Raw genomic sequence first — 19,254 nt, 5'->3', positions numbered from 1 at the left:
GAGTTAGCAAGTTCAGATGATGAACCAGAGTCAGGTAATATAGAGTTGGGATTATTAAATATGCGTATAAGACATTTTATTTGACAGGCCTATTTAATTTTTTTTGTTGACTATATTTATCAAAAGACCATGTAATAATGAGTGGAGTCTGTACAAAGTCACAACTAAACAATTTCAAGACCAGGAGTATTTAAACATTCATTCAAATATACAAAGAAAAATAAGTACTATCGCAAACAAAAAAAAATGCTTTTTTCACTCATCATTTCATCTTTGGAGCATTATCAAGAAATATGAAAATTTGCACGCAGCCAGTGTGATAAACAAAGCTTGAAAACTTAAGAAACATGTAAACATAACAAAAAAATAACCAAAAAAGTACAAAGTTATGATCAATTACTAGTAATTAAAAAAATAAATGTTGATAGTAAATCCTGCCTTTTTAAATTCCATTCAGTATTTTATTAAACAGATGTTCTTTAAAATTTATGTTTATAACATTGATACAGTATTCAAATTTGGCCATATGTTAAGCATTCAATGATGGCCATTTTTAAAAAAATAGTCCAATTATGATGTATTATTCAAAGAAATGAGTTATTATTAATAAATATAATTTTAAAAAATGGTCACACATTCTAATTGTTACATACTAGAATACAGCCACAACTGAAATTTGACCATTTCACTGGTATAAGAACCTGGGTTTCATAAAAATATACAGAGAAAATTCAAATTCTAAACATATTAAGTAGTTAATAATAACAAAAATATAAAGTAATAAAACAGCAACTGAAATACAATTTAAAAAAAGCTATTGAATATTTTGATATTGATAATGTGGCTTGATGGAAAGTAGGGAATTTTTTTAATTGAATATTTTATCAGAAGATAGAACAATACAATATCTCTTCCATTCTGATGAAAATAATCCAAAACAAAGAGAAAAAAATATATGTAATTAGCATAACATTGTAAAATAACCGTATGCAGTGTCCTTCATGACTGTGTGACCACACTACTGATAAAATGTTTATAAACTTTGGATCAATTTTTTGATATCACAAACAATATAATCAAAAATAAAAACAATTCTCTTTACTGCATGACCAAAAATAATCTAAATATATAGAAATTAATTACAGTATCATTTTTAGCGCCCTCTACCTAACTGGACTGACACTATGGATAAAAGTTTATAGACACTGGATTACACTTTGATTACATAATACACACAAATTAATTGATATAATAATAATTCAATCCCAAAACCTGGTAAAAATCCCCATATAACAGCAATAGACAAGACTTGCGCTTGGAATAATGAAATCGCATTAATAATTGCTACATATAAAATACAATTAGCATAACATTCTGTACAAGCTGATAAAATTACAGTATAAAAGTTCAACTAAGTTGGCATATAAACGAGAATATATATATTTTTATTTATATATATATTTATACTATATACCTTGTCCTAACAAATATTTGTTTACAAACTATTCTGGTTTAATAATCTTTACAAACATGGCTGCACATGTTCCAAGTATCAATGGATTCGCAAAAATCCATTATCAATGGAAATCAATTCCACTTCTCGGGTCCCTTTTGGCAGAATACAGATTCAGATATTTGTCTGTCAGACACAACAGGCAATGCTAAATCAGACTTTCTAGGATGAGGTACAGCATGTATGACACTTCCAATAGACAATGGTTATAGACAAAATTTGTTTGATCAGGTATGTGTGAAGCACATTCACACTGGCAAAATCTGATCAAATTTTGGCTGTTGGTCTGACAGGCAAACATATGATACTTGTTCAACCCAGCTTTACATTTTCCGTATAAAACTTGCCCTGCAATATTGTGCAGACATACTGGCATTCTAACACTGCACCATATTTAACAACCATTACTTCATGCTCACAAAATTGTGAATATCCCTACAACTTTGAATTAAACAGCTAAACATTTTTGTTAAATTCACAATACGTTTACTGATTTTAACTTTAATGTTTCCATTGTTTGGGTAACATTCATCTCATGTAAGGCTTCTGGGACCTGACCAATAATAAGGAATGATATGAATTATGTCAAAGAAATATCCTAAACCATAAATGGAAATAACCAAAATATGATTGGTCAATTTCTTCAGGTGTAGGTATCCAATCCTTGATAGGCCAATTCTCATGATTCCAAGCCTTGATTGGTCACTTTTCAAGAAATGTCATAAGCATGACTACTAAATTCTTTAAAAGACCAACATGTACTTCTCAAAAATATTCACCATGCTATAAATGGTCAACTTAAAGAAACCAAATTCTGATTGGTCAATTTAAATTTCTTTTAATCCTTGTGTTAAGAGTTATGGTGATAAATTGCAATTCTTAATTATGTACACGAGCTTGGCAAATTACATAAAAAATGCAAACAACATAAAACGAATGTAAGTAATAAATCAGCTCAAATAAAACAATGAAGCATTCGTCGTCGTTCTCAAATTGATCAAAATATACAAGAAATTATCTTGGATTCATCATGATTTATTTCAAGCCAAACTAAGAAAAAAGGTTTTACTACATGCTAAAACTCACTGGTTAAAATAACAGGCAACAATTAATGTTGTCACTGAGCACTGATACTCTCTTAATTAGTTATTCATGATGATACATGAACCAATATGAAGTTGTTCAATTGAGACCTTCATGAGAGGTAAATATGTTGATTGTATAATGTAGCCTATCTTCTACATGATTACTGTAGATTGATGATCAGTGAATGATAGAGCATGATATTATTATTTTCCATTTATTTTATTTGAATAATAATATTTATGATATTTTTCTCCATTATTATTATTCAAATATTTTCCATTAGTATTATCGGTATTCAATTATTTTAGCTCCATTATTAATCAATTATTTTAATTGAAGACAGTAATAATATTAATGATATTATTCTCTATTAATATTATTATTCAATTATTTTAGCACAGCGACCCAAAAGGGTTGATTTGAAAGTGATGCATTGCAGGTGTTTCACTGCAGGTGTAACAGGATGACACACAAATGTATTCTTAAAACAAAATTAGCAACTTTAATCTTAACTAAATGCTCATTAATAACTTAATCAGCAAACCATAGCTTACTAAACAAGTCAAACTTAAAGATAAATCTAGAAACTTAGTGTATTTTTATATTTGCAATCTATAAAACTTTGAAATAATATTAGATCCACACCCCAAAACCATTTTCATCATATGCCTATTTACCACTAGGCTTATAATTTTCGTACAGGAATTTCAATAAAACCATATGCACGATAAAAAAAACCCAAACCCACGCACTCCTCTTCAAGCTTGTCACAATGCTGTTTGGATGATTTATCACCCAACTCAAGAGGGCGCTGTACAATTAATGGAAGCAATATCAAAGTCCAACAGTTCTTAATTTGCAATAATTTTTTCAAGTATTTCACAATCTTTTAAGTAATAAAAAGTCTTTTATATATTTTCAATGAAGAAGAAATCAAGGGCGATGGAATCTGGAAGATAAAAACAAGTTGCAAATTATTGTCGAGATAAAAATTTAGATAATTATTTTAAAGAGAAAGTATTTTTTACACAAATTCCACTTTAATTATATTTATTTTCTGGTTTACTGGCACTCCATACACTGACAAATTATACATTTTTTTCAGTAATGAAACAAGTTTAGAGAAAGTAGGTTCTCCATACCTGGTGAATTTTCTACTTTCTTCATGTACAGCCATTTCTTCACTCTTAAAGTCATTTAGTTCTTTTCTGATCATTGCCTGGGTACAAAAAATTAAATATATAAAATTGTTATTCTTCATTTCCATAAATGAAGCACCCAACTTCATAAATGTAAAAAATCCGTTCACAGTAGAGCAACCATTTTCTTTGTCTACTCACCTTATCTTGAGGTGTTAGCTTTGTCCAAGGTTTATCAGCCCTCCTATCATACTCAGCTGCATCAACAACTTCTACATACTCCTGGAAACCAATAATGTTCCGTCTTCTTAATTCTTCTACTGTTGGCCTAAAGCTCAACTGAAATAAACAAAAAATTCAATGTAAGAATTATGTACAGTAAATGGTTCTATTAATTCTTTAGGGTTAATATCCAAGGTAACAAACAAAATTTTACAAAAATTTTTAAAAATATCTGTATCCTTGCAGGTGTTTATCTATTTGTTTTAAATGCATAGGCCTATATATTGTAAATGTTGATGTTGTAACTTATAAGCCAGAATTGGCTGGCCTCATTACAATGAGAATGTGACATTAATAAAGAAATAAACTATGAAACTGTATGCACAACATGGCCACTATAACTATTATTTACTATTTATTTGATTTTTTAGTCTTTATTTTTTCCTCTTATACTTTATAAATTATAGTTCTAGAAAAAATTTGTTTTTTAATACATCGAAAAACAAATCATCCTCAAATCCCTGTAAAATCACTTCATGCTATAAAAAAAAATGGAATTAACCTACTATACCTTTCTAACAAGTTTTGTCTTTGTCTCTTCCTTTTCTTTTTGCTTCTGTTCATCACTTTTTGGAACTAAGAAAAAAAATATATATATATTTGTAATTCAACATATCAAATTTGTAAATTTTAAGGTTAAAATAACACATGAAGTTGTGCATCTATTTATTATTGTTTTCTTTCAAATGCATCATTGTTCAAAAATGAGTACAAGTGAGTAAATAAGTAGACCCAACTTAAACTGGCACATGGTTCTTATTGCACATAGGAACAGCTTAAATATCTCATATGAAAGATTAGCAAACTTGCATTCCAGCCCTCTAGCTGAAACAAAAGGACAGCAGCGGATGTAACTGAACCGGGACCACTGTGATGTAGATATTTCCATAGTTCAGATGATACACTTCCTTAATTATAAACATATTATTTGGAATCATTGAAACCAAAAATATTGATATTGGCTTCAGGGCACATCTAGCTCCTATTTGTAGGAAGTTTGTAATTATATCACTTTTGACAGAACAGAAAATATGATCATTAATTATGTGACTAAGATTCTCACCTCTATAAATATTCCTTTCTTGTAGTTCTTCTTTAGATGGTCGTTGACTAAGCCGTCTGTTGGATAATAAGAATATACATCCCATAGTACATTGTGAAGTGAATTTTCGAACAAATGACCACTCATAGGCTTTTAACTCTAATTGTTATCATAAACAAGTCAGTTGCTTTAATAACTATCAGTTGTTAAGGTAAACAATACACTGTTATGATAAACCAATGTTTCTTTGATAAATGAGTGCTGTTTAAAATTATATGCTATGATAAGCAATTTGTTTGTCAAATAAAAATTAGTTGCTATAATACACAAATGGATCATACCTGACCAAGGCTGTGCCAACATTTTCCCTTCTTGCTTTGAAATCTTTCTCATCGGAATCTTGGATAATATTGCGTTCAAGAAGTGCCTTCTTTTCTGGCCTATTACTTAACTTGAAAGCTAAGCTATCATTTCGTTTTACTTTTGCAGCAAAGCTTTCTGGAAAAAATGTACAAAGCAAAATATTAACTCATATTTTATTCATGAATTACAAGTATTGAATGTGCACCTTTTGTGTCTTCATATACAGAATGTTCCTCACATATTTTTTTTATTTATTTGTGATGTAATTTACTTAATGTTTTTGTACTTAATGCCAAATGGATCATGAATTATCAGCATGTTTGATGAACAATAAAAGTTTATCTTATGTTATCAGTTCATTTTATGTTAATTTAATCCAAAAAAGAGAATTTTCTGTACCACAAGTCTAAATGTTAATATTTTGTAGGTAGATTACTAAACTGTGACTCACTATTGTAACTTTCATCGTCAGTATCGGAATCATCATCTCTATCTGAATTCCTATTATTTTCATAATCACTGAGGTCACTGTCGTTGTTGTGTATGTCCCCATTGCATGTTGCAGCTGGTGTTATTACCTTTTCTCTGAAATGCCATTTGATAAAAATAATCGGTTATGATTTTATTACAAAAGTAACATATGTTACAATAGAAAGGCAATGGTTCAAGCTAGACAGATAGATACAAATCAGGTAGATTAGATCAACCCATCAATCAATTCAGTCTACTTCCATACTTTCTTGGAAATTGCAGTTGATATCTGTACAAACTGTAGATATCAGAATTCTCTTTTTACTGATTTTTCTACAAATTCTTTTTTGGACAAACCATGTTTGAGATGGTAGTAAGTGCTGTTTTTAGTTGAGCACAAAGTTAAGTTACAAAAAGCCAAGCTAATTTAACTCTACGGTTCACTGCACAATGTGACATCATAGTCTATATTTCAAAGCCTAGCATTTTGAAGTCATTAAATTTGATATTCTCAAATGCTATATAGGTAAACTTCCTTTAATTGGAGTTCAAAGAACACAATATAGGGTTCTTGATATGGACATTCAAATTGTGAATCCACAGATAGGTATTTTAAGTTGAGGGAATGCCTTAGAGAATGTAAACAAACACGATTACATTGACCAGTATAAGAATATCTGTTAACTCAATGTCTGTGCACTCGTGTATGTCCTATCACATGAGATGATCAATTACTAGAATTTTCCAGAGTAATGACCTGCGTTCACAGTAGACAGCAACCGACAGTATGTAATCAGTATATACAATTCAATATGTTCATTGGTTTACTCACCCTGTAAATCCTATGCCCTTATTTGGTGTTTCCATATTGAATGATAAGTTGCCATTTTGAAATGCTACAATAAAGATTGATGACATTTAATATTAAGTTTCATTTGCTATTATTAAAGGTACAGTGCTATGTCTAATGTGATTAGGAATCAGTCAGATAATAAGATGGGCTTGTAGTCCACTCATTGGAAACAAGGTATAATTCATGATAAAGAAAATGTAGAATACTTAATGTATGTTTTTAAAATAATGTAACTGTTGATTAAAAATGAGGAAGTGTACAATGCATTTCACATCTATCTTTGTTACGTATGTTATTAATTATTCAATGTTTTTTTTTCAATGCATTTTCCAGATAGAATGGTAATATAAGTACCGGCCTATATTTGCAGAGCGCCTTGCACAATCTCAAAGTGTCTAACAGCATTCAGACCATGAAATCATGCCATAAAAACAGATAAATAAACAAGTCGCTCTAGTAATGACGACGGCCAAAAGTGACATTAATAAATTGAATCAAATTGTGAGCACAAAAAGGGAGGGAAGAATTGACTAATAATGTTAGAATGGCATTGCCACCACAATCATGTACACACTGGTACCCTGGTGTCAGTACGCTCGGTTCTAGTAGCTGCCACCTAATAAGCATCGGTTCTACTACCACGCACTGCAAAGTTGGCGATGCCAGCTCAAGTAAGGGAGTTGAGACTTTTCAAGTGAAATAAAATCTTAAAAACTACAAATTACTGTTATAAATAAATGAAAGACAGAAAACATCAATGCTTGTAGTTTAGTAGTATATTGTTAGTCTTCAGTGATTAGTAGGTTAACAAAAAAACAAATCTTAAAATGAAACAGATTGAAACAACTACATGTTACAATTTACTGTTTTAGATTTATAAAGAAAATTCTTACTGTCTACCAGCTAATCAAGGAGTCAGTAATTCATCAGGAACTACATTACAGTACTATTATGTACCATACTTATACATCAGTTAATTTGCAAGGAAATATTTTATTAATATTTCTAGTAAAATAGATAATGATTTTTATGCAAGACTTTCTTTATACCTTGTGCAGTGGAAGTTATTAGCAACAGATAAATAGTGCATCTGTAAGTGTTAGCTTAGTATAATAAGTGGTTAATAGTAAAGTTTTAGTATATTATGACAAGCTTTAGTAGAGGTTAGTTGCATGTGTTAATAAGATTAGTGCATGCCATACCTTTACCTGTCTTGGGCGGCAACGGAGGTGAATCTGTGCTTTTGTTCATGTTGGTTGGTAACACAGGCGATGATTTTGCACCTCCTTTCTTTGGTGGGAGGACCGGTTTCAATGAAGAACCGGTATGATCTTCTGCCCCCTTTTTCTCAGGCAGTGGGGGTGGAGAGTTCTGTTTAACCCCCTTAAATGAGGGGTCTAGAGGAGGTTTCTCCGGTGGAGTGGATTCAGCCTCACTGTCATCTCCTCCTTGTTCATCTGGATTTTCTTTCTCAGTTGACATATGGTTGATTTCTACTTGTGTCGTTACAGCCTTCTGTCCATCTTCTCCTGAGGAATCTATAACAGATAGTGATAAATTAATGAGATAAATATAGTCATGTAAATTTATCATTGGAAAATTGATGTTTCATTAAAGATCCAGTCTATGGTAAAATCTGGTATTTAAACTAAAAAAAAAATCACCGCTTACAATTCATGGAAGTAACATGACATTAACCACAGCAATTTAAGTTATTATAAGTTTACACATCTTAAATGAATCACTGAAAACATAAATCACTATAAACCATTTTTTGACCAAAATTTGTCTGATAACAAGTTGTCCAACTTTCAACAGATAAGATAATTTTTATTGTCACATTTACAGTAATATGAAATCTGGTTGTTGACTCTACAATATGTACAACAACAGATCAAATCAGAAAAAAGCACTTTCAGACAAGGTCTGATCAATATGCTTAGCATGCTTTACAAAACCTATCATGATGGAAGCCCTCAATTGATAGTCATGTTATATTCGGCAGAGTAGAGAATTGGTTTGTTATTGTCTTCAGTGTCCAGAAAAACAAAACAACCCTGAGTGATTCACATTACAGATCAAAATATATTGTCTATATTCCTATAAATTATGCCAAAATGTTATGTATTATGCAAATTACAGCACTTTTCTACTGTAACAAACCTGAGATACTATTGAGAAATTACCATAATTAGTATAATCATTGCCCGTTGACAAGCAAATGGCAGAAGACGTCATTATGGATGAGCTTAGTGCCTACATCATAAGTAGACTAACATCACTGCTAAGCCAGTACAGCATGGGGTACAAGTGCATGCTGGCTGTGATATCAACAGTGGTGGTATCCAGCTAGCTTTATGTACCATACATGGAAGACTTCAAAGAGTGCCAATATATATCTCAGTGTAAGTGAATTATGATACCAGAAGTTATATTCATAGCTCACAATGTTAATGATGATGATTTGTAAATTATTAATCCTTGTAATAATATTGTTCTTCTTCCATGGTGAACAGGGAACAAAATTCCAATTACCGTAAGAAGGAAGTAATTTCAAAATGTTTTCAAAGTGAATATATTAAAAACTCATTGTAGATAGCAGGGATGGTCGATGACTGACGATGAGGACGTGACTATTGCTTTTTTTTTTCTAAACATGGAATTGAAAATGTTTCAACGTACAGTAAAGTACAAATTGTTGATTCTACAGTACACAATTTAGAGTTCATCAATAGATATTCAAAAGAATTCACTTAAAAAAAGTATTTGTTCTTCTGGAAATTTGTTGTAAAATATAAGAATTTAAAAAAACCCCCAAAAATACAGGTAAAAACAGAAATCACAAATTTTGAGATACAAAGAAACTGAAAATAAATAAAAATGACTGCTGTGGATTAACTTCGATTTTTGAAATTAATTAAATACTTCATATTATTTAGATTTACATAATATGAAGTGCTTAATCCTAAGCAGTCACTTTTATTTATTTTCAGTTCCTCGTATTTTTGTAAAAGTTGTAATGAAGCCGTGTTAGTCTAAACAATATACACAGATTATAAAAGGCAGCACTCTGAGACTAACTTTGATGTAATTTATTCAACACAAGCTTTCGCTGGCAGTCAATGCCAGCTTCATCGTATTTTTGTGTATACTGTTTTGGCCTATTGAACGTAAAATTGTGATGTTCAAAATTTAAGTACATTAGATAGGGGAGTAGTCAGATGATAGTAGATAGTCTTCACTTGCTTTTTTTCTCTCTCTCTCTCTCTCTCTTCCTCTATCTCTCTCTCATCTACTAAAAGGTTATTTAATATAGCATAGAAAAACATTCTTTCAAAACGAGTGGGTGGCTTTGTACACAATGATGATGTCAACTGACAGTCAGTTAAACTGTTTACAATATAAAGTTGTAGCATACTGGTAATACCCAAAATCATGACGTCTGAAGTATCCTAATAGGCCTATAATATACAAGTGCATTTTTTGCTTTAAAAGAATAAATTTAATATATTTTTTTAACCATTATTTCATGAATGTTTGAAAGTTTTATTTGGGTTGATAATTTATCTAGTTTAATCGATAATAAATTAGCTCATACCAACTGATTAAGCCACGTTGACAACATGATGAAAGCCTGCACAGGTTAACTTGTCAATTGTGTTTGGTTTAAACTAAATAAATTTATTGTACTAATAAATTATTATTGTTAAAATCTTGATACCTTGACATTTAAAAACATGTCCAGGTATCTAGTAAGCTCATAAAACATACACGATGGAAAGTTCTATGTAATGATCTATTTAACTAAGCCTCATTAGATTATTTGGGCTCATTTACAGACTTAACAGGATTTAACAGGACTTTTATTGGCTTTTTTTCCCCCAAGGACCCTGAGACTGAAACCACTAATTCATGTAGTTGCAGCTCCAATCACATCATGTGTTGTATTATAAACCTTGTAATCATCAGTAAAGTTTATTAACTGTTGAATGTGCCTCCATAAAATCTAAAAATACATAAGAATTATACAAGTACATTATGTTAGAATGAGGAATGCCAATGAAAAATTGCATACGTCAATTAGTATACTGTACGAGGATGCCAAGAGATACAGTATATTTATAGAACTGTTGTAGCAGATGAGAAATCAGATGATATATTGGAAAGTGGGTCATAACTAGGCAATGACAGAATTATTATATATAATTAAACAAATGGGGCCTACCAACAAGGTGTACTGTACATTGCATGTTGACTAATTCACTGATTTATTGCAAATTCACTGATTTATTTAAATGGATGAATTTGATGAATTAATGAATAGAGATATTTTCATATTTAATTGTCATATAATCATCGTTAAACCATTGATCATATGGAATTGGAATATTTCATCTTTGTCACCCACTCACTGTTGTAAAGAAGGAAAAATGTAAAATGAATGAAAAAAATATTTAATTTTTAATAGTCCCATCTCCATGTGAAACAAAATATACTCAACAACACAGCTTTGCCTACTGTATAACACCAAATAACCAACTTAGTTGCTTCCTACTGTATACACACCCACATACATTTTTTACAATTTATAACATGTATTGTGGTTTGTAATGCATTTTTTCACACACAGACCACGCAAAGACAGAATCGTTGGCGATTAATTGAATTCAACTTAATAGTCCTGCAAAATTTCAAGACGCCTTGATGCAATTTTCAACACTATTTTTAAACAAACCTAGGATGGGAAACAAAGATTTTTTTTTTGACTAATTTGGTGAAACAAATTACTTATTGAAATCGAGACAATTAATATAATGGAAAGTAGGGTCCACATTCATTCACTTAGTCAGACCTAGGGCTAATGACTACCTACCATTCAATGTACTAACTGAAGGTAAATGTTGTTAAGCTTAATTGCGTTAAAGTTGCAAAACCTAAAATCATAAATTTAGAACTACAGTGTACAGTACAAAATTATAAATATTTTTAAAAAGGTACAGTAGGTCTACACACATTATTCTGGAAATATGGTAAATTATCTCAAAGGCTATTGTACCATTAATTGATGTAACTTAAGACTACAATAAGGATCACAAAACTTCCTTAATTCTAACTCTATTTCTAGAAATCTTACCGCCTTTTAGTTTACGAAACAGGCTAAACATTTCCAAATACAGTCCACTACCACTTGCACTTCCTTGAAGCAATCTGAGATATTCTAGAAACACCAGACAGTCAATGCTTTCACAGTTTGGATCTAGTTTCATCATGGAGGTATAATGAGCTCATACAGATGAGCTTCTTGGCAGCCAGCCCACAACAGGTACACACCTCCTCCAGTTATAGGCCAGTCAGGATAATTTAGTATACATGACACAGTGTATTTATGTACATACGACCTAACTGAATTAAGTGGAGCCCTCAATCTTGCTATGAAGCTGTGCGAATTAGCTTTCAAATCGTGACGTACAAATAAATATTAATGGTAATGAGAGCAACCCATCTCCAAGCAAATACTTATTACCAGCCACACCCACATACAGTAGTACGAATTGTACTAATTAATAATGTTATTAAAATCATTTTTATATACTGCACTATTAATATATTATAAAAAAAAAAGAAGAAAGGAAGCTTTTTTACGGTTGTCAAATTTTTCAGATCAAGTTGGTAAAGGTAGGCTATTATTCGTTGAACCTGCCTGACCTGCAAAGGTCGCCGTAGAGGATCAAGATCAATACTATTTTAATTCGCTATAGCAATTCAGAATTTTGTGAATAAATTAACTAAATAAATAAAATAAAAACTGAAGCAACAGTAAAAATTGAAGCAATGAGGAACAAGAAAACATTTAATTTCTTTACTTGGCCAAAATTGTAATAATTTTGAATGGCATGCAAATATTTATAATGGCTTCAACATTCAAACACAAGAGGGCAGTAGATGATATTGACAAGCACTAGTGAGTGTGGTGCTCTTCATTTTTAATTCCAAGACTAATTTTGTGGTCCATGTTTCCTGTTGTGGCCATGTAAATATTTTTTAACATAATTATCTGAAAATATTTTTAATAACAGTAACAACTAGCAAAGTCTTCATGATGGTGGTGTATTTTTATACTGTGTCACATCCATCATATCTTACAAATAGCCCGACATTCAAAAATGCCACATTCGAGTCAAGAGTAGTTAAAGGCAAAGGAATGTAGAATATGACAATTATGAGACATATTGTGAATTAACTAACTTGTTTCATACTGAATTAAAATATTGATTAAAATACTGTGATACCCCAAAACTAAGTTTTGAGAAAAGGCACTCAAGGTATACTATTATTAATCCAATCTCCATCGCTGATAGCCCTATTGATTTTCAAAATGGTCTTGTAATAATTGTGGGCTAGTGAGCTTATGTGAAGCCATCTTATAACAGAAAAAAATCAATAAGTGTAATTGACCGGCACAACAAATTAACAGATTCAATTGCAATCTTGAGAATAGTGAATATCACTGTACAACTGGTGTGACAACAGTCGCCATCAAAAATCTAATCATTCCTACTATCATGTAAATTGTGTCCCGAGCTCATTTCATTTTCAGTTAATTATTTAATTTTGATTAGTTTTATACATTAAGATTTTAAAAAATTGCCAGCAAATGTGAAGATTTTATGAAATATATATTATTATTTAGGCAAATACTTTGTCTATTAATCGGTCAGGAAAATAATTTTCAATTAAAAGCTATCCTGCAATACTACTGAAATACATAATTTTGTTTATTCAAGTTCATAAGATCAAAAGGCCAGACAATGGGCTTATTTGACTGGTTCACTTCGTTGAGTACGAATTTTCGTTGAGTATTATTTTCATTCGACTGGTTCGTTAAATAGACTTCGTTGACAACGAAATTAACGTAAACCAGAGTGTGTTAAGTTATCCACGTGACCAAAAAAAACACGGCCGATTGGTGAGTCTATAAACAACATTTGCGTTAATATAACTTTCATAAAATAAAAATTATAATATTTACCCACATGGAGTCCAAAAATAATTGTAGGCTAACAAAATTCAAAAACTGGATGAAAATATTTTTTTAAACGAAAAACCCATACTATTACAAGTTAAAGCAATCTTGATTACGCAACGTGTATCACAGTAACTATACAGCCATTTTGTTTTGTGTCGAGTATTTACAAGTTTTCTATTCGACTGGTCATCTTCGCAGGTGGGCATGGTTTAACGAAGAAAGACCAGTCCTATATGGCCAATGAATAATAATATTTATAAATTTTCAACCTTACATTATACCTATTTAATTTACCGAATACTAACAGGTTTAAAAAAATAAACAAATTTTACTTAATAAACTATCTCTGAATGTCTGAATGTTAGGATTGGTAAAATTTGGCAAAACTGTTTTTTTTTTTACTGTTATGCATAGTCAGTGATAATCTGGTAAATTTGACCCTTCTCATTTAATTTATAGTGATTTTTCACTATGATTATACCCAGATATTAATTCAGAAAATTAAAACTTTTTATCTGTTATAATCACTTCTAGTGCCCAAGAGCTAAACACTAGCATCCTTTATTCATTGTTAGCCTTCTATAGTGTTATAAAGAAACATCAAGGTCAATTTATCCATGTTTCACATAGTCGGATGTGAGGAAAGTCAGCTGGAATTATCCCTGCTCTGTTTGCATATTGACACTCATCCTGACGACTCATGCACCAAACCAAAAGATTATCAACAGCAGAGAGCAGTCCAGGAAACATGTTGATATATTTGACTACTGGATTCCGGTATATCAGAGGATGTGATTAAAATAACTGTAAGAAGCTCTTTGGTTATTTCAAGCCAAAAATACTTTGATACTTAGTCGCATTAAATCAAGTGAGTGATTATGAAATTATATAGGACACAGCTTAGAAAACAACATAACAATGGATAATTCTGAACTAGAGCAGACAAAATTCAAAAGAATGAAGAGAACAAGATTGAAAATAAACAATATAACAATAGAAGAAATGGAAAAATTGATTAACCTGTAGTTTCAAAATAAGAATAAGGAGGAACATAAACAAAATGCATATCTGAAGAGGAAAACAGATTTTTTTTTAAACAACAAAGTACTGTAGTTATAAGAAATTAGTTGAAATCATGTTTTGTTACTTTAATAAAACAGCAGCCATTTTTTAAAAGAATGCCAAGTTAAGTCAAGTCAAAACTCATGTCATGTTGATGAAGACCCAAATATACAGAAATTGAGAACTTTTATCAGATGAATATACAAAACTAAAACAAAATTTGAAGTACATGAAATTTAAACTACAGTACTACATTAGTACTTTACTAAGTATAGCTCAGAGGAAATGAAACTAAAAGTAAAACCCAACATTGCAGTAATTGACAACATACTATAGATTTGAATGTCATGTGTATAACTATGAGTATGACTATCAGTAGAATAAATTAAAATTACCAATTACCACCATCACTACATCATCAATCATTGTTTTATTAATCATCATCATTATTATGCTTACTGTAGTTTTCTATACGATATTGTACAATATTACAGTACGTACTACAGGTGCTATATGCCTACATTGTCATTATCATTACAGTATTACTATTCAAAATATAACTTTGTTTTATGGTCTATAGATACAAAATGAACATCAACAATGCACGATCTACATGCTGTATATTGTGCTAATTGTCATTAAAAATTACAATAGAAACATTGCATAAGGATGGTGAGTAAGTGCATCCATGATCCCACTTTTACAAGTTTTTGAAATGTACCCGAAATGAAGTCATGTGATCATGGGTGCACTAGAACACAGCTTCAATGCTAATTATAAAGTAAAAGAACAAATTGGGAAAAAAGCTGCATTTACATTGTAACTTAGAGATGTCATTACCTTCTGGTGTCTGAATCTTATCATCTTCCTTTTCCGCAATTCCTTCAGTCTGTTCCACTTTCTCTTCCGGCATCAATTTCTCCTTTTCTGCTACATCATGAGACAAAAATGAAAGTTTAATGATAGAATGTTTATACAGTACAAGATGGTTTTCATGTTTACATACATTCAATACAAAACTCAATCAGAGAATTCAATAGTATAAAGCTGCATTCCAAAATCCTAATTTTCGTATTGGAAGGTCTACCGAACCGATCAGGAAAACAGAATCAGTGTGTAAGAATAGGGATGCTGGTGTTCAGCACATTGGAAAAGTGGTCCAAAATGCAGCTATGATGTTTCATTTAAGAGCTATTTTGGCCTGTACATGGTAATAGTTCAGTACAGTCCCTTTCTACTAAGTACTGATCTCATTCTCATTTTTAAAAATAAAATCCTAGGTGAGAAACCACACATTAAAATTCTTTTATCTTATATGTATTTATTTGATTTGTTATTAGTATTATTTTTGATGATACTAGCATATAACCGTACTTTACACGGTGTTAATTGAGTGTGAAAAGTTGGCGAGGCATATAGTTAAATGTTATGGGAAGTTGAGGAGGTAATCATTGAGGATGTATAGTTACATTGTCATTACTTTTTCTAAAGGACCTCTTTGTAGATAACGTTTTACATGTCTCTGCCGAATAATCCATGAGGAATTGTCTATTTCCATAATACACTGGAATACAGTACCCTCTTGCATGTGAAAATGCAACATATACAGTAATATCGTGTTACCTCCGACATGTTCGTTGTGGTATTGTCTCTAAATATACATGGCTATGAATTTGTGTTACCAGGCCATAGCTAGTATTTCAATACTATGCTCAACACCACTAATCCTACCTATTTATAAACGCAGAATGACTTTTTATTATTGGCAAAGCCAATTTAGTTTAAAAGACAAAATTTAAATTAGTATCAAAATTGTCTTTATGCAAATATATTCCAAGGTCTGCTCAGAACAGGATTAAAATATAGGAAAAATAAGGCCATTAAAAGGCAGCACTGAATCCAAATACGCATACAGAACCGTACATCCTGTTTTCATTGTAAACACCTATTCATTTTCCCATTTACTATTAATCAGTACTACTGAGCAGGATATTTCAAGTGCTATAGTATAATTTTAACATGCTGATTATTCAACAACTTACCAAGAACTACTGTACCTTGCTATTTGATGCTTTTTATAGTTGTATCACCCAATATTTTTTTTTTTGTATATCTTGGTATATCAGGCCTAATGTTACGATCAATATTGATGAGAGGCAGCCACAATATTTACATTTATTTAATTTATAAGCCATTAAATACTCACGCCTAGGCCTGAAACACAGCGAGAGGCACTTCACAACCCGTCAAGAGTGCAAGCTAGGGTAACTAAGCATGACCGGTTGAGAATGGTCAGCGTGTGGTTTGAACCCTCGACGAGGTTTACAACCTCAATGGAAATCACTGTGCCAAACCGCCTTCCATATGATTCATCAAACCATTAATTATTTTTATTTGTTATTGCAAGAGAAGAAGCATGGAAGTTCTCCATGAATATCTATCCTTGAGGTGTTACATTATATTATGTATTGTTATGTGTAATGTTAACTCAAAAATAAATTAATAAAAAAAAAAACTTAATATGAAGCTAATTAGACACACTCTGAGAAATGCTACCATCATAGCACCACTGAACATTAGGCCATATAAAAATCTGTTATTAGTTTATCACCCTAGAGTATCTAGGCTGGAAAAGTAATGAAGGAGTGAGGCTTTTTATTTTTTATTTTGCTAAAGCCAATATCACCCTTGGGTTGTTTGCTAGTGCATTGACATTCAAAGTAAAACATGATTGAGATATATACAAACACTATCTACTATCTATTCACTAAAAGAATTTTCAAAAATACTGTAATAACTATAAAAAAAATTAACAAAAATTAACAAAATAAAAAATTTTCAAAAATAAATATTTTTTTCAATATCATAAACTAATAAAAAACATTTATTGGGCTTTATATTCTGACATAGACATTTGTGCTTTAATACCCTGTTGATTGATTACTTGACAAGGAAGTAGGCAAGTATAGCAAAAGCTTAGGTTAAATTTTAAATATAATAATAGGTAGCACGGTACCAGATTTTGCAGCTTCTGTGGCAGCCGCAGCGGCTTCTTTCTTGCTCTTCTTTTTTTGGCTTTTCCTCTTCCTCCACTTCCATGGTTTCAGAATCACTGACCACCTGGACTTCTTTTTAGTATGCGTTACTTGAGGTGAAGTCGCTTCAAATTGTTGGGTCCCGGCCACCTCCCCATCATCTACCATGGTACGTGAACCGTTACCTACAGCTGCGATAAACAAACGTTTCAAATTAGTGTTAATAAATAGAAAGATTAGACGGTAATCACTAAAATACATTATTAGAGGGAGTGCTTAAGGATTGAACATTATATGACTAGCCATCATGAAGGATCAGCGTAGGCTGAAAAAATGAAATCTATTCTGACCTTCATCATACCCTTGCCTGGCCTTAAACAGCCTGATACCAGTTTTTCCGATTAGATATCAGGCAAGTAACAACCTTTCGAGGACTTTGCGACCCAATCATTACAACAATGCTCACAATAAGTATATCCTGTTGTCTGTGAAGTCTTGGAACATAACATCTGTGTAAGCGCTGTGCAGATTATCAAATTTTATGTGACAAAAAACTGCTGTATGCCCATATATAGTAATGATGTGCCTATATATGGTAATGATGTGATGTCATCATGACCATATTTAGGCATGTCACATGATTTTGTCAAATAAAATTTGATAGCCTAGACAGGACTTACTTCTACAATTTAATTTCCAAGAAGTCCTTGGAAAATATGTTCATTAAGGATAATGTTTAGTAACCATGATTATTAATAATTAATAATGAAATAAAGCATACTACACATTGAAGTCTACAACTGTAAAATTCTATGACATTCATTATTATGAATTGATACAATAATGTAAAATATTGAGCACAGATAGAACAGTTTAAACAAATATGATGTATCATTGTTATAGAAGAGAAACAAGACTACAAGAAGCATGATCTATTACTACATATAATATACACACTGTAGATACAGTAGATGAGAATTTTATTATAGAGATTGTTAGAATCAAAAGTACAGTTTTTAGTGATGATTTTTATACCATAAAAACACTATGCAGGATCAGGAAGAAAAGAGGCAATGTGACAATTACAATTACAGTCAGAGATATATACAAAAGTGCACAAAAAAGATAACAATACTCAAATTATTCCATTAAATATAATAAATAAACCATAACACAACTTCAATAACATTGATAATTTATCAGCAAAAAAATATCCCTTATATGTACACTGTAATGAATGATAAAAAAAAATTGAAAAGTAATTTTATATCATGATACAATAACAACACTAAAACACAAGTCTTGAAAAATCAGAAAATGTGCAAGGAGCCGCTGGATAGTACAGTACTTCAAATTATTTATATCTGGGTAAAGCATGCAG

At 31.1% G+C, this 19,254-nt stretch overlaps 1 protein-coding gene across 7 annotated transcripts in view; it reads right to left on the bottom strand.

The window, feature by feature from the left end:
- Positions 1–172: 172 nt before the first annotated feature.
- Positions 173–19,254, bottom strand: part of LOC117122198 (phosphatase and actin regulator 2-like) — a 28,932-nt gene continuing 9,850 nt past the window's right edge. For 4 of the 7 annotated variants that reach the window (XM_033267702.1, XM_033267703.1, XM_033267704.1 and 1 more), the window contains 11 exons: positions 17,855–18,064; positions 15,679–15,768; positions 7,952–8,287; positions 6,729–6,792; positions 5,877–6,010; positions 5,404–5,560; positions 5,084–5,139; positions 4,532–4,596; positions 3,940–4,077; positions 3,742–3,818; positions 173–3,548 (listed from right to left, as the gene is read on the bottom strand). In XM_033267702.1, coding sequence (XP_033123593.1) covers positions 3,533–3,548; positions 3,742–3,818; positions 3,940–4,077; positions 4,532–4,596; positions 5,084–5,139; positions 5,404–5,560; positions 5,877–6,010; positions 6,729–6,792; positions 7,952–8,287; positions 15,679–15,768; positions 17,855–18,064 — 1,343 coding nt within the window. In that variant the 3' untranslated portion in view covers positions 173–3,532. Of the gene's footprint in view, positions 3,549–3,741; positions 3,819–3,939; positions 4,078–4,531; positions 4,597–5,083; positions 5,140–5,403; positions 5,561–5,876; positions 6,011–6,728; positions 6,793–7,951; positions 8,288–11,883; positions 12,032–15,678; positions 15,769–17,854; positions 18,065–19,254 lie in introns of those variants that run through there. The other 3 variants (XM_033267700.1, XM_033267701.1, XM_033267705.1) reach the window with 3 other exon arrangements.

Source organism: Anneissia japonica, unplaced genomic scaffold (genome assembly GCF_011630105.1).
Source record: "Anneissia japonica isolate Jap-2015-1 unplaced genomic scaffold, ASM1163010v1 scaffold287708_len1499824_cov190, whole genome shotgun sequence".
Classification (NCBI taxonomy): Eukaryota; Metazoa; Echinodermata; class Crinoidea; order Comatulida; family Comatulidae; genus Anneissia; species Anneissia japonica.
Note: the sequence above shows the minus strand (reverse complement) of the source record. Positions and strands in the feature narration are given on the sequence as shown.